This window comes from Mobula hypostoma, chromosome 5 (genome assembly GCF_963921235.1).
Source record: "Mobula hypostoma chromosome 5, sMobHyp1.1, whole genome shotgun sequence".
Taxonomy (NCBI): domain Eukaryota; kingdom Metazoa; phylum Chordata; class Chondrichthyes; order Myliobatiformes; family Myliobatidae; genus Mobula; species Mobula hypostoma.
In genome coordinates, this window is record NC_086101.1 from 198,566,742 (window position 1) to 198,591,028 (window position 24,287).

At 45.3% G+C, this 24,287-nt stretch overlaps 1 protein-coding gene across 5 annotated transcripts in view; it reads right to left on the reverse strand.

Moving 5' to 3' along the window:
• The window catches only part of LOC134347280 (WD repeat-containing protein 70), a 211,642-nt gene that overhangs the window by 115,573 nt on the left and 71,782 nt on the right, over positions 1-24,287 (reverse strand). For all 5 annotated transcript variants that reach the window (XM_063049678.1, XM_063049679.1, XM_063049681.1 and 2 more), the window contains exon 6: positions 6,521-6,580. In XM_063049678.1, the coding sequence (XP_062905748.1) occupies positions 6,521-6,580 (60 nt within the window). The remainder of the gene's footprint in view (positions 1-6,520; positions 6,581-24,287) is intronic.

Genomic DNA, 24,287 nt, shown 5'->3' on the forward strand with positions numbered 1-24,287 from the left:
ACATCCCACCCTGCAAAAACTCATTTCAGGGAGGTAGCACCCCCGCAACCCCATATCCTCCCCGCCCCCCACCATCGACCTCCAAGGGTGTATGTAATACTTTGCTCAGTGATTTTGTCTAATCTGTAAACCAAGTTGGGTATATGCAGCAAATGTGACATTAAAATATGTACTTACATTATATTATCATGTTTATTCTATTACAACTTTAAGCAAGACTACAGGGAGTTTGGCCTCATCACGTAGGACATCAATAGTGTAGCTCCTTGGCAGCGAGCCAACTAGTTTAAATCAGGGGTCCCCAACCTTTTCTGCATCATGAACCAGTTTAATATTGACAATATTCTTGTGGACCGGCCGACCTGGGGGGGGGGGGTGTTAAACACGATCGGAATATAGATGATAAGTCACTTGTAAGTGGCTAATACACTCAATTTCGTTTCTAAAGGGGTTTATCTAACGAATTTAATAGTATACACACAGCGCATATTTTCCTCGCATGAATATAGTGATAAGTCAATTATAACAGTGGTCCCAAACCTCCAAGCCACGAAGAACGCAGCAGTACAGCGGTAGCCAGAATGAACCCAGCACATCTTTAAGAGAAAAACCGAAATAAACAAGCTAATTGATTGGGTGTTGCCCAGCATGTAAATGCTGGTCCAGATCAGAGACGAAGCAATCGGCAATCGCGTCAGATCTGGGCCGACATTTACGTGCCAGGTGGCACCTAATTAATTAGCTTGTTTATTTCGGCTTTTTTCTTAAAGATGTGCTGGGTGAGTTCCAGCCACCGCTGTATTCTTCGCGGCCCGGAGGTTGGGGACCACTGAATTCTAAGTCACTTATAAGTCAATAGCATCATAACATTTTAAGTAACGTTTGGATATTAAAACACACAGCGCATATTTTCTTCCTATGAACATATAAAATCATTGCAACACACCAAAGTTTCTGAATCAGTGGGAGCCCTGGGCTTGTTTTCCTGCAACAACACGGTCCTGTCGAGGGGTGATGGGAGACAGCGATACTCGAAGGGGATTCCTTATGTTCAGTCTATTCTGCAATTTTCGTTGCATTCATTGCAGAAAACTCCGCTTCGCAGAAATATGTTGGAAATGGAAGCAACATTTTCAGTGTTTTCGTGGCTATCTCAGGCTATTCATCCTTGACTTTCATCCAGAATGCCGACAGAGATGTTATGTCAAACATACTTTTCAGCCCATCGTCACTTGCAAGCTGAAGAAGTTGATCTTTTTCCCACGCTGACATGAATGATTCAGCGGGGGCATTCACAAATGGGTCACGGACCCATTCCTTTGCACGTCTTGGGTCACTGATGACCTCACGTGCATTAAAATTCAACAGTGCGTGACAGGGAATGAGGAAAGGTGCAGCTGACTCGTATCGTTTCATATCGCCAAATCATATTGTTTCCTCGTGGCCCGGTGGTTGTGGACCACTCTTCGCACGAAGAGAGACCAATCAGGATGCTCGCTCTCCCTCTCAAAAAAATCTATTTCCGGGATATTGTATATAATTTCCGGGCGTCAGGGAGCCACTATCGATATGCGGGAGACTCCAGGAACTTCCGGGAAAGGTGGGATGTCTGAGTTGGCATTTACTAATTTGATTTGTTCGGCAAGAAATTGCAGGCCGAAGGGCTTGTTCCTGTACTATTCTGCTCTATACCTCTATACTTTCCCTATCCATGAACCAGTCCAAATGTCTTTTAAATCTAATTGAAGCCACCTCCAGCACTTCCACTGGCAGGTCATTCCATATACCCACCATCCTGTGTGAAAAAACTAGCCCCTTGGGTCCCTTACGAAAATCCCCTAGACCTGAAAACTATGTCTGCTAGTTTTAGACTACCCCATCATGGGGAAAAGATTGTGACCATCCACCTTAGCTAGGTCCTTCATGATTTTATAGATGTCTATAAGTTCACCCATCAGCTTCCATCTCACCAGGGAAACAGTCCCAGCCTATCCAATTTCTGAGAAACACAGAAAACCAACAGCACAATACAGGCCCTACGGCCCACAAAGTTGTGCCAAACATGTCCTTACCTTAGAAATTACCGAGGATTACCTATAACCCTCTATTTTTCTAAGCTCCATGTACCGATCCAGGAGTCTCTTAAAAGATCCTATCGTATCCGCCTCCACCACCATCGCTGGCAGCCCATTCCACTCACTCACCACTCTCTGCGTAAAAAATTTACTCCTGACAACTCCTCTGTACCTACTTCCAAGCACCTTAAAACTATGCCCTCTCATGCTAGCCATTTCAGCCCTGGGAAAAAGCCTCTATCTACACGATCAATACTTATCATCATCATATATAGCAGGATCCTCTTTTGAGTCGATATGGGTGGAAGTCAGGAACAGGAAGGGAGCAGTTACTCTACTGCGGGTATTCTATAGGCCCCCTGGAAGCAGCAGAGATACAGAGGAGCCGATTGGGAGGCAGATTTTGGAAAGGTGCAAAAATAACAGGGTTGTTATTTCTCAGGCTTTAACTTCCCTAATATTGATTGGCACCTGATTAGTTCCAAGGGTTTAGATGGGGCAGAATTTGTTAAGTGTGTCCAGGATGGATTCCTGTCACAGTATGTGGACAGGCCGACCAGGGGGAATGCCATACTAGATCTAGTACTAGGTAATGAACCGGGTCAGATCACAGATCTCTCAGTGGGTGAGCATCTGGGGGACAGTGACCACCGCTCCCTGGCCTTTAGCATTATCATGGAAAAGGATAGAATCAAAGAGGACAGGAACATTTTTAATTGGGGAAAGGCAAATTATGAGGCTATAAGGCTAGAATTTGCGGGTGTGAATTGGGATGATGTTTTTGCAGGGAAATGTACTATGGACATGTGGTCAATGTTTAGAGATCTCTTGCGAGATGTAAGGGATAAATCTGTCCTGGTGAGGAAGATAAAGAATGGTAGGGTGAAGGAACCATGGGTGACAAGTGAGGTGGAAAATCTAGTCAGATGGAAGAAGGCAGCATACATGAGGTTTAGGAAGCAAGGATCAGATGGGTCTATTGAGGAATATAGGGAAGCAAGAAAGGAGCTTAAGAAGGGGCTGAGAAGAGCAAGAAGGGGGCATGAGAAGGCCTTGGCGAGTAGGGTAAAGGAAAACCCCAAGGCATTCTTCAATTATGTGAAGAAAAAAAGGATGACAGGAGTGAAGGTAGGACCCATTAGAGATAAAGGTGGGAAGATGTGCCTGGAGGCTGTGGAAGTGAGTGAGGTCCTCAATGAATACTTCTCTTCAGTATTCACCAATGAGAGGGAACTTGATGATGGTGAGGACAATATGAGTGAGGTTGATGTTCTGGAGCATGTTGATATTAAGGGAGAGGAGGTGTTGGAGTTGTTAAAATACATTAGGACAGATAAGTCCCCGGGGCCTGACGGAATATTCCCCAGGCTGCTCCACGAGGCGAGAGAAGAGATTGCTGAGCCTCTGGCTAGGATCTTTATGTCCTCGTTGTCCACGGGAATGGTACCGGAGGATTGGAGGGAGGCGAATGTTGTTCCCTTGTTCAAAAAAGGTAGTAGGGATAGTCCGGGTAATTATAGACCAGTGAGCCTTACGTCTGTGGTTGGAAAAAATTCTTAGAGATAGGATCTATAGGCATTTAGAGAATCATGGTCTGATCAGGGACAGTCAGCATGGCTTTGTGAAGGGCAGATCGTGTCTAACAAGCCTGATAGAGTTCTTTGACGAGGTGACCAGGTATATAGATGAGGGTAATGCAGTGGATGTGATCTAAATGGATTTTAGTAAGGCATTTGACAAGGTTCCACACGGTAGGCTTATTCAGAAAGTTAGAAGGCATGGGATCCAGGGAAGTTTGGCCAGGTGGATTCAGAATTGGCTTGCCTGCAGAAGGCAGAGGGTGGTGGTGGAGGGAGTACATTCAGATTGGAAGATTGTGACTAGTGGTGTCCCACAAGAATCTGTTCTGGGACCTCTACTTTTCGTGATTTTTATTAACGACCTGGATGTGGGGGTAGAAGGGTGGGTTGGCAAGTTTGCAGATGACACAAAGGTTGGTGGTGTTGTAGATAGTGCAGAGGATTGTCAAAGATTGCAGAGAGACATTGATAGGATGCAGAAGTGGGCTGAGAAGTGGCAGATGGAGTTCAATCTGGAGAAGTGTGAGGTGGTACACTTTGGAAGGACAAACTCCAAGGCAGAGTACAAAGTAAATGGCAGGATATTTGGTAGTGTGGAGGAGCAGAGGGATCTCGGGGTACATGTCCACAGATCCCTGAAAGTTGCCTCACAGGTGGATAGGGTAGTTAAGAAAGCTTATGGGGTGATAGCTTTCATAAGTTGAGGGATAGAGTTTAAGAGTCGCGATGTAATGATGCAGCTCTATAAAACTCTGATTAGGCCACACTTGGAGTACTGTGTCCAGTTCTGGTCGCCTCACTATAGGAAGGATGTGGAAGCATTGCAAAGGGTACAGAGGAGATTTACCAGGATGCTGCCTGGTTTAGAAAGAATGCATTATGATCAGAGATTAAGGGAGCTAGGGCTTTACTCTTTGGAGAGAAGGAGGATGAGAGGAGACATGATAGAGGCGTACAAGATAATAAGAGGAATAGATAAGGTGGATAGCCAGCGCCTCTTCCCCAGGGCACCACTGCTCAATACAAGAGGACATGGCTTTAAGGTAAGGGGTGGGAAGTTCAAGGGGGATATTAGAGGAAGGTTTTTTACTCAGAGAGTGGTTGGTGCATGGAATGCACTGCCTGAGTCAGTGGTAGAGGCAGATACACTAGTGAAGTTTAAGAGACTACTAGACAGGTACATGGAGGAATTTAAGGTGGGGGCTTATATGGGAGGCAGGGTTTGTGGGTCGGCACAATATTGTGGGCCGAAGGGCTGGTACTGTGCTGTACTATTCTATGTTCTATGTTCATACCTCTATCAGTTCACCTCTCATCCTCCGTTGCTCCAAGGAGAAAAGGAGCCCAAGATCTGTCTGATCCTCCACACTGCCAAGTGTCTTATCATTAATACTATATTCTACCATTATATTACATTATATTACATTCTACCATTTTATACTTACCAAAATGAGCCACCTCACTTATCTGGGTTGAAATCCATCTGCCACTTCTCACCCAGTTTTGCATCCTATCAAGGTCCTGCTGCAACCTCTGACAGCCCTCCACACTATCCACAACACCCCCAACCTTTGTGTCATCAGCAAAATTACTAACCCATCCCATCCACTACCCCATACAGGTCATTTATAAAAATCACGAAGAGTAGGGTCTCAGAGCAGATCCCTGAGGCACTCCACTGGTGACCGACCTCTATGCAAAATATGACCCGTCTACAACCGCTCTTTGCCTTCTGTGGGCAAGCCAGTTCAGGATCCACAAAGCAATGTCCCCTTGGATCCCATGCCTCCTTACTTTCGCAATAAGCCTTGCATGGGGTACCTTATCAAATGCCTTGCTGAAATCCTTATACACTACATCTACTGCTCTACCTTCATCAATGTGTTTAGTCATATCCTCAAAAAATTCAATCAGGCTCGTAAGGCACGACCTGCCTTTGACAAAGCCATGCTGACTATTCCTAATCATATTATGCCTCTCCAAATGTTCATAAATTTTGCCTCTCAGGATCTATTCCATCAACCTACCAACCACTGAGGTACGACTCACTGGTCTATAATTTCCTGGGCTACCTCTACTCCCTTTCTTGAATAAGGGAACAACATCTGCAACCCTCCAATCCCCCGGAACCTCTCCCATCCCCATTGATGATGCCAAGATCATTGCCAGAGGCTCAGTAATCTCCTCTGTTGCCTCCCACAGTAGCCTGGGGTAGATCTTGTCCGGTCCCAGTGACTTATCCAACTTGATTGATACCAAAAGCTCCAGCACATCCTCTTCCTTAATATCTACATGCTCAAGCTTTTCAGTCCGCTGTAAGTCATCCCTACAATTGCCAAGGACCTTTTCTGTAGTGAATACTGAAGCAAAGTATTCATTAAGTACCTCTGCTATCTCCTATGGTTCCAGACACACTTTTCCACTGTCACACTTGATTGGTCCTATTCTCTCACATTTTATCCTCTTGTCTTCTTCTTACAGCTGTGACCCTCCAGTCATGTTATGAATCATTTCTGTATCATATCTAGCTTAGTCACATCCGTCCCTAAGTATGGTAACCAGAACTGCACATAACGTTTGGTCTCACCAAAGACTTGTGCAGCAGTAACATGACATCCTAACTCTTGTACTAAATGCCCTAACTGTGGCACAACTTTTTGAGAACTATGTACAGAGGATACATGTTTGGGCAGAAAAGTAAATTTGATGCTCACATTCAGCTATTATCTTCCTGAATGGCAGCAGGTGTCGTGTCTGTAGTTGAAACACTTCAACCTGCTTCTGTTCCTGATGCTCTTGTGTTTGGGACAATGTGCTGATACTCTTTTTGATACTTTTGTGTTCCCAAGTTAGGACACATCTCACCGTTTTTTTGCCATGGATCAGCGTGATTTCATGCGAGTCTGGGATCCGCTTCACCGGGTTCTGGAAGACAAATGAGAAATCAATTGCTCACTGAGATCTAAAGGCAAATTTTCCTTATTATTTACCCATATTACAGTATCAAAGATCAGAGAACATGACAACATAATAAAGGCCTTTCAGACCATGATATTGTGCCAACCTTTTAACTTACTCTAAGATCAATCTAACCCTGGAATCAATTTTTTTTTAATATACTTTTTATGATACATTAGTTGAATTAATGCAAGACTAAGCTTTTGGGAACTGCAAGCTGGTGTTAATAGTGACAGCAAGTTGGTGTGGGATAAACACCTTTCCACTATTTCAAACAACGCTGGACAAAGGCTTGGAGCTCTGCGGAAAGCAGCATCCAAACTAGACAAAGAGGGCAGAGCCACGGTTTACAAAGCCCAGGTTCGAAGTAAAGTATCATGGAATATGCCTGCTTATCATGGATGAATGCCTCACAGAGTGTCCTCAGCCAGCTTGATTCCATTTAAAGAAAGGCTCTCAGGATTATAGGTGTAGATGAAGCCACAGCTCATGAGAAGTCGCCATCAGTAGCTTGCACCACAGACGACAGGTCGTGCAGCTACAAAATGCACACCAGCCACAGCCCTGCAGACATTTGCGCCATGCTGCCTTCATCTTATGAGAGACAGCGCACCACACGATCAAGTTTATCTACGCCTGCTCATGCTGTTTCTATGCCTGATGCAAGAACCTACACACTGGATAGAAGCAACCTTCACTGTGCTATCAGAATTTGGAACAGCCTTCCAGATGCTGTGGTTGGAAACATCTGTGACGATGGGGTCCAAGCCTTCAAGAGTCAAGTGCACAAACACCTATCAGCTCTGGGAGGGAAGTCACATGCATCTTCATAAGCTATCACGAAGGGGACCAGGATGGCAATGCTTGGTTGTTGGTAGGTAGGGTTAATACTCGACTTTCAAGAGCACTTGTGAGTTATATTCCGGCTGGACTTGGGCATTCATTACGCATAAAATTCCACAGATTCACCACACACTGGGAAAAGCAGTTCCTCCTCATCTCCCTTCTAAAATCTACTCCCCCGAATCTGGAATGTCCCCTCGTTCTAGCCTCACCTATCAGTGGAAACAACTTTCTTTACCTCTATCTTATCTATCCCTTTCATAATTTTATATGTTTCTATAAGATCTCCTCTCATTCATCTAAATTCCAGCGAGTACAATCCAGTCAACTCAATCTCTCCTCATAGTCTAACCCTCTCATCTCTGGAATCAACCTGGCGAGCCTCCTCTGCACCACTTCCAAAGCCAGTATATCCTTCCTCAAGTAAGGAATTGGATTGAATTGAACTAACTTTCTTACATCCTTCACATACACGTGGAGTAAGAATCTTGACCTTACGTCTACGTCTGAACATGCAATGTGCAAATTAGGTGCGGCCTCACCAGTACCCTGTACAGTTGCAGCATAACCGCCCTACTCTTAAATTCAATCCCTCTAGCAATGAAGGCCAACATTCCATTTGCCTTCTTCATAATCTGTTGCACCTGCAAACCCCTCTTTCGTGATTCATGCACAAGCACTCCCAAGTCCTCCTGCACAGCAGCGTGCTACAATTTTTCACCATTTAAATAATAATCTGCTTTCACTTTTCCTACCAAAGTGGATAACCTTGCATTTACCAGCATTATATTCCATCTACCAGACCCCTGACCACTCACTTAACCTATCTATATCTCTCTGCAGACTCTCTGTATCTTCTGCACAATTTGCTTTTCCATTCAATTTGGTATTAACAGCAAACTTAAATATACTACACTCGATTCCCTCTTCCAGATCCTTACTGCATATCGTGAACAGTTGCGGGCCCAGCACCAATCCCCGCAGCACACCGTTCACCACTGACGGACAATCAGAGTAATAGCCACGTATCCAAACTTTTTCTATTAGTTAACCAATCCAATGTTAGCATTTATTACAGGAGGTCTAGAATACACGAGCAGGACGTGATGCTGAGGCTTTATAAGGCACTGGTGAGGTCTCACCTTGAATATTAAGAACAAGTTGGGGGCCCTCATCTTAGAAAAGATGTGCTGGCATTGGAGAGGGTTCAGAGGAGGTTCACATGAATGATTCCGGGAATGAAAGGGTTATCATATGAGGAATGTTTGATGGTTCTGGGTCTGTACCCACTGGAATTTAGAGGGATGAGGGAGGATCTCATTGAAAACTTTAAAAAATGGTGAAAGGCTTAGGCAGAGCAGATATGGAAAGTATGTTTCCCATGGTGGAAGAGTCTAGGACATGAAGGCACAGCCTCAGGATAAAGGGGTGCCCTTTCAAAACAGAGATGTGGAGAAATTTCTTTAGCCAAAGGGTGGTGAATTTGTGGAATTTATTACCACAGACAGCTGTGGAGGCCAGCTCACTGGGTATATTTAAAGCAGAGCCTGATAGGCTCTTGATTGGACACGGCATCAAAGGTTACAGGAAGCAGGCTGATGTGTGGGGCTGAGGAGGGCAAAAAGGATCAGCCATGATTGAATGGCGGAGCAGACTCGATGGACCTAATTCTACTCCTGAAAAAAACAACAGGTATATCACTTTGGATACTGTCGGGGGGATGGCCTAACAGAGGAAAGTCACAGTGGTTGGGTCTCTGGCACTGTGGCTCAGAAGGGAAGGGGACAAAAGAGGCATGCTGTGGTGATAGGGGATTTGTTCGTCAGGGGAACGGACAGGAGGTTCTGTAGGCCAGAATGAGATTCTTGGATGGTATGTTGCCTCACGGTGCACCAGGGCCCACGTTATCTCAGATCGAGTCCTCGGCACTCTTAAGTGGGAGGGTGAACGGCCTGAATTCATGGTTCATGTAGGTACCAATGACATAGGTAGGATGAGTGACGAGGTTCTGCATAGGGAGTTCAGGGAGTTGGGTGCTAAGTTAAAGTGCAGGACCTCTAGGGTTGTGATCTCAGGATGCTATACGTGCTACATATGTGCTTGTGAGGCCAGAACTACAAAGATTATACAGTTTAATATGTGGCTGAGAAGTTGGTGTAGGAGGGAGGGCATAAGATTTCTGGATCATTAGGCACGCTTCCAGGGAAGGTGGGACTTGTACAGAAGGATTGTTTTGCACATGAGCTGGAGGGGGACTAATATCCTAGTGGGAAGGTTCTTTAATGCTGCATGGTGGGGTTTAAACTAGAGTTGCAGGGGGGAGGGAACCAGTGAGCTGCAACAGTTAGTGGAGAGATTGTGTAGTCAGATGCATGGTGTGTCTAGTGTCCTGAGCTGCCTATATTTCAATGCAAGAAGTATCATAGGAAAGACGGATAATAGTGCTGTAGGTGAGGTAGCTGGATAACAAACAGAGGTAATACGTAGTGAGGAGAGGTTGTTGATAGGGCAAAATTGCAGTCAACCAGCTGAGTTGCAACATAAAGAGCAAACAAAATTGAAAATAGACAATAGGCGCAGGAGTAGGCCATTCGGCCCTTCGAGCCAGCACCGCCATTCACTGTGATCATGGCTGATCATCCACAATCAGTATCCAGTTCCTGCCTTATCCCCATAACCTTTGATTTCACTATCTTTAAGAGCTCTATCCACCTCTTTTTTGAAAGCATCCAGAGACTTGGCCTCCACCTCCTTCTGGGGTGGAGCATTCCATATATCCACCACTCTCTGGGTGAAAAGGGTGAATACAGAACTGAAGGTGTTTGAATGTGCACAGTATACGGAATAGGTAGAACATCTTGCAGCACAGTTGCAAGGTATGATAGTGTAGGCATCACTAAATTATGGCTGAAAGATTATAGCTGGGAGCTTAATATCCAAGAATACACATTGTATCAAAAGGACAGGCAGGAAGGCGGGGGAGGTGGTGTTGCCAAAACAGCAATGTTACAACAGTCAGGGGTACCGCAATATGCAGGTAGACTGGGAAACTCGGGTTGGTGCTGGATTATAGGAGGGATAATTCCGAGAGTGCCTACGAGTCCAGAACCCTGAAGGCACACACTCAGCGATTCAGGAACAGCTTCATCCCCTCTGCCATCTAATTCCTAAATGGACATTGAACTTGTGAACTCTATCTCACTTTTTCAATATATGTTATTTCTGTTTCTGCACAATTTTTGTAATTGACTTAATTATTTATTTCTCTCTTCTACAGCTGCTGCTAAGTTAACAACTTTCACAACATGTCGGTCATAATAGACCAGATTCTCATTCTGATTCCAATTCTGAGATGGCTTTTTTGAGCAGCTTGTGGTTGAGCCTGTTAGAGCAATTTTTGGGTTTAGGATTTATACATCTAGCAATTGACTTTAGCTACCAGTCTTCACATCTGAAAATGTATTGTGCATTTAATTTGGAGTGCAGCTCTGAACAGTGGGTTCCTAAGAGTTGTGAATCCCAGACATACAATGCTGATTAAAATTCATTTGGATGCCTGTGGTTTGGATGCGAATCAGGAGGTGTGGATGTTGTATGTCGTTTGAAATAAAGCATTGTCCATACCTTGTAACTATGAAGCTGTCCCTGGATGTCTGGCACATAAATATCGAGCCCCATGTTGGGCCAACCAGACTTTTCGACTGGAAGTGTCTCTGTTTGATGCCTGTTTTGTCGAATAAAGAAGCTGTTTTGTATCTACCAGTTCACTTCTCCATCCACTTCATTCACTCAACAACATTTGGTGTCAGAAGTGGGATACCTTCGTGACCCACCGTGTGGCCAGCGACTTTAGCAGTCTAAGTGACTGAGTATTTTTAAAAATTAGCACTTACACTTGGATCTGTTCCGGTCGGTGGTACACAGGAACACGAGATATCACAAACATGGAGAGCTGAACTGGTAGATATAAAAGTGGTATTTGTGTGTGCATGTATGTTTATGTAAGAGACAAAACCTTGCGTGTTAATTTGGTGAGATGGAGCCTCCAGTTGCGAAGGGTGGTTACCGAGGTTCAGGATGCCAAAGTGGGGGTGTATATTCATTAGGGGAGCTGCATTTTAGCATATGTGTTTTGCGAGTGTGATGCAAAGGAATACAGCAGGCATCATGAGTTCAGGTGCTCAAAAATGGCTACAGTGGATGTAGCTGCTGTGATGTCCCAGAGAATTTGTTTTATTTGCTGGCAGCCAGGGCATGAAGCAAGGAACTGCTGGAATAGACGTGGGAACGTAAAGGAGTTGACATACTACAGGGGCATGGGTGGAGGCAGTGTCCAAAAAAGAGGAAAGGTAAACAGCTGCACGTCACAGCAGACACGTAATCTCTCACCCTATCGGCACACAGTCTGACTGTCCATCAGATCACAGAGCTAAGTCAGTAAAAGATGTGGCGGTGGCCCCCACTGCCAGCGCTGGTGGCCTGCCGATGTACCCGACAGCTATGTTAGGGGGTTGGCAATACGATATGGTAGTGGACAAAGGGGAGTCGCTATTGAAAACTGACCAACCCTTGCCGACAACCAGACAGGCTATTTATATTACGCATGTAGGAGGGAAAACAGTGAAAGCAGAAAGAAGCGAGTCACAAATACTCAAAATTGGCAGAGTGCAGCTTCCAGTGTATTTCTGGGTATGTCCAAATAATCGATTTGGACTATCCATGGCATAGACATCCTAAGGGAAGCAGGGGCCTTTATTGATTCAGGAAAGGAGAAATAACTTGGACAAATCAGGGCCAGCAAACATGCACAACCAATAGAATATTGAAAGTGGAAAGCGGCCAGTGAAGGAGTGGAGCTTTAAGGCTTTGACTCGAGAGGCTTCGACGAGAAGAGGCGGAGGACAAGCTTGCTCGCAGTTAGTTTTTACAATGTCTCTGAGACGGTGATGTGCCTCTCATGTGAGATGTGGCAGTCTTGAGGGAACGCCCCTCTCTCGCAGAGTCACATCTGCCAGAAGTGCATACGGTTCAGCGATCTGGAAGGCCGTGCAAGGAATCTGGAGCAGCAGCTGGATGACCTTCGACTCATAAGGGAGAATGAGGCAGTCATAGATGAGAGCTACAGGGAGGTAGTCACACCTAGGCTGTTGGAAGCAGGTCGTTGGGTGACAGTCAGAGGGTGGAAAGCAGACAGGTAGTGCAGAGGGCCCCTGTAGCCACTCCCCTGAATAATAAGTTTACCGTCCTGGATACTGTTGGTGGGGACGACCGATCAGGTGTGAGCCACAATGGCAGGGCCTCCGGCACTGAGTCTGACTCTGTGGTGCAGAAGGGTGGGACAGAGAAGAGGAGAGCTGTCGTCATTGAAAACTCTATAGTCAGGGGAGCAGACAGGAGATTTTGTGGACGTGAGAAGGACACTCCCATGGTTTGTTGCCTCCCGGGTGTCAGGGTCTGGGATGTCTCTGACCGGGTGCACGACATCCTGGTATGAGAGGGAAAGCAACCAGAAGTCGTGATACATGTTGGGACCAACGACATAGGCAGGAAGAGGGATGAGGACCTGAAGTGTGAGTTTCCGGAATTAGGCAGAAGGCTGAAGAACAGGACCTCAAGGGTGACATCCTCAGGATTGCTGACAGTGATGGTAAGAATTGGAGGAGATGGCAGTTGAATGCGTGGCTGAGGAGTTGGTGCAGGGAGCAGGGTTTTAGATTTTTAGATCATTGGGATCTCTTCTGGGGAAGGTGGGAACTGTACAGATTAGATGGGTTGCACCTGAACTCGAGAGGGAGCAATATCCTTGCAGGTAGGTTTGCTAGCATGGTTCGGGAGGGTTTAAACTAATTTGCGAAGGGGATGGGACCCAGAGCGATACAACAGTGAAAGAAGTGCATGGAGTAAAGCCAGATCTAACATACAGAGAGGCTTTGAGGAAAGAGAAGCAGAATAAATGGTGTAAAGACAGTAAGGTAGAAGGGCTGAAATGTGTGTACCTCAATGCAAGAAGCATCAGGAACAAAGGTGATGAACTGAGAGCTTGGATACATACATGGAATTATGATGTAGTGGCCATTACAGAGACTTGGCTGGCACCAGGGCAGGAATGGATTCTCAATATTCCTGGATTTTAGTGCTTTAAAAGGGATAGAGAGGGTGGAAAAAGGAGAGGAGGGGTGGCATTACTGGTCAGGGATACTATTACAGCTACAGAAAGGGTGGGTAATGAAGCAGGATCCTCTTTTGAGTCAATATGGGTGGAAGTCAGGAACAGGAAGGGAGCAGTTACTCTACTGGGGGTATTCTATAGGCCCCCTGGTTGCAGCAGAGATACAGAGGAGCAGATTGGGAGGCAGATTTTGGAAAGGTGCAAAAATAACAGGGTTCTTATCATGGGTGACTTTAACTTCCCTAATATTGATTGGCACCTGATTAGTTCCAAGGGTTTAGATGGGGCAGAGTTTGTTAAGTGTGTCCAGGATGGATTCCTGTCACAGTATGTGGACAGGCCGACCAGGGGTAATGCCATACTAGATCTAGTACTAGGTAATGAACCAGGTCAGATCACAGATCTCTCAGTGGGTGAGCATCTGCGGGACAGTGACCACCGCTCCCTGGCCTTTAGCATTATCATGGAAAAGGATAGAATCAAAGAGGACAGGAACATTTTTAATTGGGGAAAGGCAAATTATGAGGCTATAAGGCTAGAACTTGCGGGTGTGAATTGGGATGATGTTTTTGCAGGGAAATGTACTATGGACATGTGGTCGATGTTTAGGGATCTCTTGCGGGATGTAAGGGATAAATTTGTCCTGGTGAGGAAGATAAAGAATGGTAGGGTGAAGGAACCATGGGTGACAAGTGAGGTGGAAAATCTAGTCAGGTGGAAGAAGGCAGCATACATGAGGTTTAGGAAGCAAGGATCAGATGGGTCTATTGAGGAATATAGGGAAGCAAGAAAGGAGCTTAAGAAGGGGCTGAGAAGAGCAAGAAGGGGGCATGAGAAGGCCTTGGCGAGTAGTGTAAAGGAAAACCCCAAGGCATTCTTCAATTATGTGATGAAAAAAAGGATGACAGGAGTGAAGGTAGGACCGATTAGAGATAAAGGTGGGAAGATGTGCCTGGAGGCTGTGGAAGTGAGCGAGGTCCTCATTGAATACTTCTCTTCGGTATTCACCAATGAGAGGGAACTTGATGATGGTGAGGACAATATGAGGGAGGTTGATGTTCTGGAGCATGTTGATATTAAGGAAGAGGAGGTGTTGGAGTTGTTAAAATACATTAGGACAGATAAGTCGCCGGGGCCGGACGGAATATTCCCCAGGCTGCTCCACGAGGCGAGAGAAGAGATTGCTGAGCCTCTGGCTAGGATCTTTATGTCCTCGTTGTCCACGGGAATGGTACCGGAGGATTGGAGGGAGGTGAATGTTGTTCCCTTGTTCAAAAAAGGTAGTAGGGATAGTCCGGGTAATTATAGACCAGTGAGCCTTACGTCTGTGGTGGGAAAGCTGTTGGAAAAGATTCTTAAAGATAGGATCTATAGGCATTTAGAGAATCATGGTCTGATCAGGGGCAGTCAGCATGGCTTTGTGAAGGGCAGATCGTGTCTAACAAGCCTGTTAAGAGTTCTTTGAGGAGGTGACCAGGCATATAGATGATGGTAGTGCAGTGGATGTGATCTATATGGATTTTAGTAAGGCATTTGACAAGGTTCCACACTGTAGGCTTATTCAGAAAGTTAGAAGGCATGGGATCCAGGGAAGTTTGGCCAGGTGGATTCAGAATTGGCTTGCCTGCAGAAGGCAGAGGGTGGTGGTGGAGGGAGTACATTCAGATTGGAGGATTGTGACTAGTGGTGTCCCACAAGGATCTGTTCTGGGATCTCTACTTTTCGTGATTTTTATTAACGACCTGGATGTGGGGGTAGAAGGGTGGGTTGGCAAGTTTGCAGATGACACAAAGGTTGGTGGTGTTGTAGATAGTGTAGAAGATTGTCAAAGATTGCAGAGAGACATTGATAGGATGTAGAAGTGGGCTGAGAAGTGGCAGATGGAGTTCAACCCGGAGAAGTGTGAGGTGGTACACTTTGGAAGGACAAACTCCAAGGCAGAGTACAAAGTAAATGGCAGGATAAGTGTGGAGGAGCAGAGGGATCTCGGGGTACATGTCCACAGATCCCTGAAAGTTGCCTCACAGGTGGATAGGGTAGTTAAGAAAGCTTATGGGGTGTTAGCTTTCATAAGTCAAGGGATAGAGTTTAAGAGTCGCAATGTAATGATGCAGCTCTATAAAACTCTGGTTAGGCCACACTTGGAGTATTGTGTCCAGTTCTGGTCACCTCACTATAGGAAGGATGTGGAAGCATTGAAAAGGGTACAGAGGAGATTTACCAGGATGCTGCCTGGTTTAGAAAGTATGCGTTATGATCAGAGATTAAGGGAGCTAGGGCTTTACTCTTTGGAGAGGAGGAGGATGAGAAGAGACATGATAGAGGTGTACAAGATAATAAGAGGAATAGATAAGGTGGATAGCCAGCGCCTCTTCCCCAGGGCACCACTGCTTAATACAAGAGGACATGGCTTTAAAGTAAGGGGTGGGAAGTTCAAGGGGGATATTAGAGGAAGGTTTTTTACTCAGAGAGTGGTTGGTGCGTGGAATGCACTGCCTGAGTCACAGGTGGAGGCAGATACACTAGTGAAGTTTAAGAGACTACTAGACAGGTATATGGAGGAATCTAAGGTGGGGGCTTATATGGGAGGCAGGGTTTGAGGGTCGGCACAACATTGTGGGCCGAAGGGCCTGTACTGTGCTGTACTATTCTATATAATACACAACCTGCCTAGCATAGTCACAGCTGCCCCGAGTATCCAAGACTACAGTCAGGATGGTGTCTGTGGGTTACTTGTCAGCAGTTCCCAGCAGTGTGGGCTAGACACAAGCAAGATTGTGGTCGAGTAAAGATAAACCCAATTAAAATAGAGGAGGGTCTGTATAAACCCCATAAACAGTACCCTTTAAAAATTGATGCAATAACCGCTGTTCAGGGTAAGGTGAAGGAACTAAAACACCTAGGGATACTCAAGAGACATTGCAGCAACTGTTAACTCACTTATATGACCAGTAAAGAAGCCCAAAGGATCGTATCGATTAACAATAGACTATACTGTCCTTAATAAGACCATGCCGAGATTACATCCCATTGCGGCAAGCCCTGCAACAATCCTGAATGGCTGGTCTCCTGAATATCGCTAATAGATTTTGGGAGCTCCCCTTAGCACCTGAGTCCCAAGAATGATTTGCCTTCACCTTGGGTGGGCAGCAGTATACGTGGACCAGACTTCCTTAGGGAATCCACAATAGCCCAGCCATTTTTCATAAGGTCATACAACAGGAATTCTGCAGATGCTGGAAATTCAAGCAACACACATCAAAGTTGCTGGTGAACGCAGCAGGCCAGGCAGCATCTGTGGGAAGAGGTGCAGTCGACGTTTCAGGCCGAGACCCTTTGTCAGGACTAACTGAAGGATCCCTTACTCACTCTTCCTTCAGTTAGTCCTGACGAAGGGTCTCGGCCTGAAACGTTGACTGCACCTCTTCCTACAGATGCTGCCTGGCCTGCTGCGTTCACCAGCAACTTTCATAAGGTCATGGTGCAGACTTCAGAAAAGCTCAACCTAACACTATACGAGTTGACCAGTTTACAATATGCAGATAATATACTATCGCTTTGGAAGATGAAGCAGGTTGATTAGGGGTGATAGCCAGCATTTTGGAGACACCACAAGACGAAATGATTAAAATCAGTCCACACAAGACTGAGGTAGAAAAGGAAACCGTACAGTACCTACGCTATACCGCTCCCCCAAAGAGAAAGGACATGTCAGATGACAGACATTCGGCAATCAGCTTCATGCTCTGCCCAGTAAACATCAGAGTGAGGAAAGTAATGGGTCTATTCAATTACGGCCTTAATTTGATATCAGGCTTTCATTAAAGGAGGGAAGCCCCCTCTGGAGGAAGTAAGATGGGGGGCCAGATGAGGAAAAGGCTTTTACAGATATCACAAAAGCCCTGGTCTCTGCACCTGTGCTAGAATTACCAGACACGGCTCGCCCCTTTCACTGACACAGCAGCAATGCAGTAGTGGTGCAGGACCATGGGGATACAATCAAGCCAGTGGCATACTATTCAAGGGAACAGGTACTTATCTGCTTCGTAGCAGCTTTACACTGTGCTGTGTGGGCAGTGTGACTAACTGAACCAATTGTAATGATGGGACAACTCATGTAATATATACCCCATACTACTGTAGAGCTTCTGAATACAGGGAGGCTGGGAGCAGTCACTGACAGCAGAGGGCGGGTATTCAGCATGGGCACTGAATACAACAACTGCTGGAAGCAGTGAGTCTGCCTGCAGTGCAGGCAGTAATTGAGATTAAAGCTCACCAGAAAGGGGAGAGTAAGGAGCAGAAAGGAAATGAATAGGCAGACATCACTGTGAAGAAGGCAGCGGAGGAACAAGAGGCAATTGAAATTGCAAGTGTGCAGGAAGAAACAATGGAAGCCAGTTTAGTAACATTATTTGAAGAGGTGGAGGCAGAAGAGAAGGAGAAATGGAGGAAAAAGGGAGCAAAGGTGGGACCAGATGGGAGCAGGACACACAGGGAGGAAATAGTCCTGGCACCACCATGTTTTACACAGATACTACTAAGTTTCATCATGGTGTGATGCATCAGGGAAGGCAGAACATGATCACAACCCTCCGGCAGGACTGGTGGTGGCAGAGATGGGCGGGGAAGTTGAGAAATTCTGCTGCCATTGTATCATTTGTGCCCAGCATAACACCGATAAGGGCATAAAGCTTCAGCTGGCAAATCAGCCATGGCTGACGGGACCCTGGGAAAACATCCGAATGAACTTCACGGGGTCCCTACTCAAAAGCAGGGTGAAAAGCTACTGTCAAGTAATTATGGATACTTCACCGGGTGGGTAGAGGCTTTCCCAACAAGGGACTCTGCTGCCAGCATCACTGCACAGATTCTAACTCAGGAAATCCTCCCAAGGTGGGGAACCACATTTCAGGTGTACTTGGATCAGGGAGCACATTTCACAGGGATAGTGAGGAAGGAAATGTGACGACTGTTACTTTTAGGGATTCCATAATGGTTCCACATACCCTACCACTCTCAGAGTTCAGGAATGGTAGAAAGGATGAACAGAACAATCAAGAATGCTTTAGCCAAAGCTATAGCTGAGATAGGAAAGACATGGGTTGATGTATTACCAGGAATCCTGATGAGGTTACAAGCAACAGCAAACTGCACACTGGGTCTCAGCCCCTACAAATTATTGATGGGGCAAGCAATGCAACTCCCTTATGGGGTAACTACAGTTTGCAGGAAGCCTGGGGCTTATAGGGATAGAATGACACAGTATGTGAAAGACCTTTGTAACTAACTTAAAGTTCAAGGACCAAGCAAAACAACAGCAGCACATTGCTGATCAGAGAGAACCAGAGGGAAAGGAGATAGTCCTCCCACAGCTAGATAACCAAGTCATGGTGAGGGTGTTGTGTGAAAGGGCAGGGCTTGCTCCCAGATGGATAGGACCACAGATGGTACTTTTTACAAGTGTGTGCAGACTCGGCGAGGCAGCCAATGGAAACACAGGACTCAGGTTAAGCCATACAACTCACCTTCTTGTTGCTCCCACAGAGCGGGGGATCAAGTGTATCCAGTAAGAGACAATAGACAATAGGTGCAGGAGTAGGCCATTTGGCCCTTCGAGCCAGCACCGCCATTCACTGTGATCATAGCTGATCATCCACAGTCAGTATCCAGTTCCTGCCTTATCCCCATGACCTTTGATTTGGCTATCTTTAAGAACTCTATCCATCTCTTTCTTGAAAGCATCCAGAGACTTGGCCTCCACAGCCTTCTGGGGCAGAGCATTCCATATATCCATCACTCTCTGGGTGAAAAACTTTTTCCTCAACTCCGTTCTAAATGGCCTACCCCTTATTCTTAAACTGTGGCCTCTGGTTCTAGACTCACCCATCAGCAGGAACATGCTTCCTGCCTCCAGCGTGTCCAATCCCTTAATAATCTTAAATGTTTCAATCAGATCCCCTCTCAGCCTTCTAAATTCCAGAGTATACAAGCCCAATCGCTCCAATCTTTCGACATATGACAGTCCCACCATCCCGGGAATTAACCTTGTGAACCTACGCTACACTCCCTCAATAGCAAGAATGTCCTTCCTCAAATTTGGAGACCAAAACTGCACACAGTACTCCAGGTGTGGTCTCACCAGGGCCCTGTACAGCTGCAGAAGGACCTCTTTGCTCTTATACTCAATTCCCCTTGTTATGAAGGCCAGCATGCTATTAGCTTTCTTCACTGCCTGCTGTACTTGCATGCTTGCTTTCAGTGACTGATGTACAAGAACACCTAGATCTCATTGTGCTTCCCCTTTTCCTAACTTGACTCCATTTAGATAATAATCTGCCTTCCCGGTCTTACCACCAAAGTGGATAACCTCACATTTATCCACATTAACCTGCATCTGCACTCACCCAGCCTGTCCAAGTCACTCTGCATTCTCATAACATCCAGTAAGCGTGTAATTACAGAGAACCTAAGTGATGAACACCAGCCAGCCACATCAGACCTGACCACAGCTGATGAAAACATACCTACAGGAAACACGAATGCAGAAGCCACCAAGAGCGTGACAGACACCTGCGAACAGCATGCTAAAGTGTGATGGTGAAGGTACACTGTAATGAAGGCTGGTTGCTGAAGGTAGATGATTAGTCGAACAGCATAGAACAGAAAAGATGCTGGGGAAAATAGATGGGGAGGGATTTAAGTTAAAGCAGAGACAGCAAGTTCCACAACTTTGATGGCATGACAGACTGAAAAAGACTGTACACAGCAATTGAAGGTAGTCCCCTGCAGTCTGAATAGGGAGTGAATACTGGGCCCTTTTAGTAGTCGGGCCAGTAGACTGGACAGTTTGGAAGGGATGCCACTGAGGAGAGGTCTTTGCAGGGTCATTCGAAGAAAGAACACCCCCAACCCTTCCTGTACATCGATGAGAGGGCTTGTGAGCCTGATACACTCACCTTGCTGGTGCCCCTGGAATGAGAGTTTTAGCTACTGGAGAATGAAGAGGGTGAAGAGGAGGGAAAATCTGCAGATGCTGGAAATCTGAGCATCACACACAAAGTGTTGGAGGAACTCAGTAGGCTAGCAGCATCTATGGAAAAAAAGTACAGTTGATGTTTAGGGCCAGCATCAACTGTACTTTTTCCATCAGATGCTGCCTGGCCTGCTGAGTTCCTTCACATTTTGTGTGTGTTGTTGGCTGAAGACAAAGAATTTGATTAAAATGCAATCAGCCAGCAGAGCAGAGCCAATAAGTGTACAAACTAAGCTGCATTTCTAAACACTGTTGTTCAAGTTTCTGGAACAATCTCTCTACTTAGTATTTTGTGGATAGCAATTAGTGTTGATAAGGTAGATGTAGAGGCACGTAATTGTGAAGGGGTTGAATCTGAGGCAAGGTATTTTAAGAACAAAGGAACATAAGAAATAGGAGCAGGAGTAGGTCATCTGGCTCGTCAAGCCTGCTCCGCTATTTAATAAGATTATGGCTGATCTGGCCATGGACTCATCTCAACCTACCTGCCTTTTCCCCATAACCCTTAATTCCCCTACAATGCAAAAACCTATCCAACCTTGTCTTAAATATATTTACTGAGGTAGCCTCCACTTTTTCATTGGGAGAATTCCAGATTCACCACTCTCTGGGAAAAGCAGATCCTCCCCATCTCTGTCCGAAGTCTACTCCCCCGAACCTTGAGGCTATGTCCCCTAGCTCTAGTCTCACCTGTCAATGGAAATAACTTTCCTGCCTCTATCTTATCTATCCCTCTCATAATTTTATGTTTCTATAAGATCACCAGTCCCAGGTGATTCACTGTCTTCATTATGACTTAGTGGCCATTACAGAGACTTGGCTGGCACCAGAGCAGGAATGGATTCTCAATATTCCTGGATTTCAGTGCTTTAAAAGGGATAGAGAGCGGGGGAGGGGAGGAGGGGTGGCATTACTGGTCAGAGATACTATTACAGCCACAGAAAGGGTGGATAATGTAGCAGGATCCTCTTTTGAGACAGTATGGGTGGAAGTCAGGAACAGGAAGGGAGCAGTTACTCTATTGGGAGTATTCTATAGGCCCACTGGTAGCAGCAGAGATACCGAGGAACAGATTGGGAGGCAGATTTTGGAAAGGTGCAAAAATAACAGGGTTGTTATCATGGGTGACTTTAACTTCCCTAATATTGATTGGCACTTGATTAGTTCCAAGGGTTTAGATGGGGCAGAGTTTGTTAAGTGTGTCCAGGACGGATTCCTCTCACAGTATGTGGACAGGCCGACTGGGGGAATGCCATACTAGATCTAGTGCTAGGTAATGAACCGGGTCAGGTCACAGATCTCTCAGTGGGAGAGTATCTGGGGGACAGTGACCACCGCTCCCTGGCCTTTAGCATTATCATGGAAAAGGACAGAATCAGAGAGGACAGGAATATTTTTAACTGGGGAAGGGCAAATTATGAGGCTAAACGGCTAGAACTTGCGGGTGTGAACTGGGATGATGTTTTTGCAGGGAAATGTACTATGGACATGTGGTCAATGTTTAGAGATCTCTTGCAGAATGTTAGGGATAAATTTGTCCCAGTGAGGAAGATAAAGAGTGGTAGGGTGAAGGAACCATGGGTGACAAGTGAGGTGGAAAATCTAGTCAGGTGGAAGGCGGCAGCATACATGAGGTTTAGGAAGCAAGAATCAGATGGATCTATTGAGGAATATAGGGAAGCAAGAAAGGAGCTTAAGAAGGGGCTAAGAGCAAGAAGGGGGCATGAGAAGGCCTTGGCGAGTGGGGTAAAGGAAAACCTCAAGACAGTCTTCAATTATGTGAAGGAAAAAAGGATGACAGGAGTGAAGGTAGGACCGATTAGAGATAAAGGTAGGAAGATATGCCTGGAGGCTGTCGAAGTGAGCGAGGTCCTCAATGAATACTTCTCTTCAGTATTCACCAATGAGAGGGAACTTGATGAAGGTGAGGACAACATGAGTGAGGTTGATGTTCCGGAGCATGTTGATATTAAGGGAGAGGAGGTGTTGGAGTTGTTAAAATACATCAGAACAGATAAGTCCCCGGGGCCTGACGGAATATTCCCCAGGCTGCTCCACGAGGCGAGGGAAGAGATTGCTGAGCCTCTGGCCAGGATCTTTATGTCCTTGTTGTCCATGGGAATGGTACCGGAGTATTGGAGGGAGGCGAATGTTGTCTCCTTGTTCAAAAAAGGTAGTAGGGATAGTCTGGGTAATTATAGACCAGTGAGCCTTACATCTGTGGTGGGAAAGCTGTTGGAAAAGTTTCTCAGAGATAGGATCTCTGGGCATTTAGAGAATCATGGTCTGATCAGGGACAGACAACATGGCTTTGTGAAGGGCAGATCGTGTTTACCAAGCCTGATAGAGTTCATTGAGGAGGTGACCAGGCATATAGATGAGGATAGTGCAGTGGATGTGATCTATATGGATTTTAGTAAGGCATTTGACAAGGTTCCACACGGTAGGCTTATTCAGAAAGTCAGAAGGCATGGGATCCAGGGAAGTTTGGCCAGGTGGATTAAGAATTGGCTTGCCTGCAGCAGGCAGAGGGTCATGGTGGAAGGGGTACATTCAGATTGGAGGATTGTGACTAGTGGTGTCCCACAAGGATCTGTTCTGGGACCTCTACTTTTCTTTTTTTTTAATTTTATTTTTATTTGGATAAGGAGTTCACAATTATCATGTACTTTTTTCACACATATAACCTTTTCCATTTTTTTATATGTATAAAACTACAATTATTTATACATTCTTAAGTACACATTGAGATGATATAAAAGCAAAATAAACATTTAAATAGATAATTATGTACTGCGGTAAATCTAACCTATTAGGCTAAGTAATGAAATTAGTTGTTAAGAAAAATGGTAATAATAGTTTCCACACAACCCTTCTGGACCATTTCCACTGGTCCAAAATGTTGCATACAAGCCTATATACCAACCATTGTAGGTGTTTATATCCCAATTTGTTCGTGCTTGTTCCTGCCCGCAGACATAATTATCCAATCCCTATGTACTTATTTACTTAATTTTTTCATTTTTTTTTATCCCTTTCCCAAATCTTTCCCTTTACTTGTGTTAATTCTTTATTTTCCAAAAAAAAACAACAAACATTTAGACTAGGGGTGCTTACGTTAGCAATATTACTGTGTTGATGAGAAGAGCAATATAAATCATTAGGAGAGTCATCTAAAGTCTGCTCGCATTGGGGTTATATATTCAATCCATTTATTCCAGATTTGATAAAATGTTTCTTTTTGAGTTCTCAGGGAGTAGGTCAACTTTTCCATTTTAAATATTTCCAAGATAATTTCGTACCAATCTTCTAATGTAGGTGGTATTGGATTTAGCCATTTTCTAGTGATTGATTTCTTACTTGCCGCTAAGAGGGCCTGCAGCAACTTTATATCTTCCTTCTGTTCAAGGAACAATACATGCCCCAAATAGAGCGTCTCAAAGTTCAGAGGTATCTGGGACCTAAGTACCTTAACTAATGTTCTATGAATACCTTCCCAAAATAGACTTAATTTAGGGCAATCCCAGAAAATATGAAAATGATTTGCCTCCTTGGAGCCGCACCTTCTCCAACACATCACATTTGTATCTTTATATTTTTCCTGATATGGGGTCTTGAAGTATCTT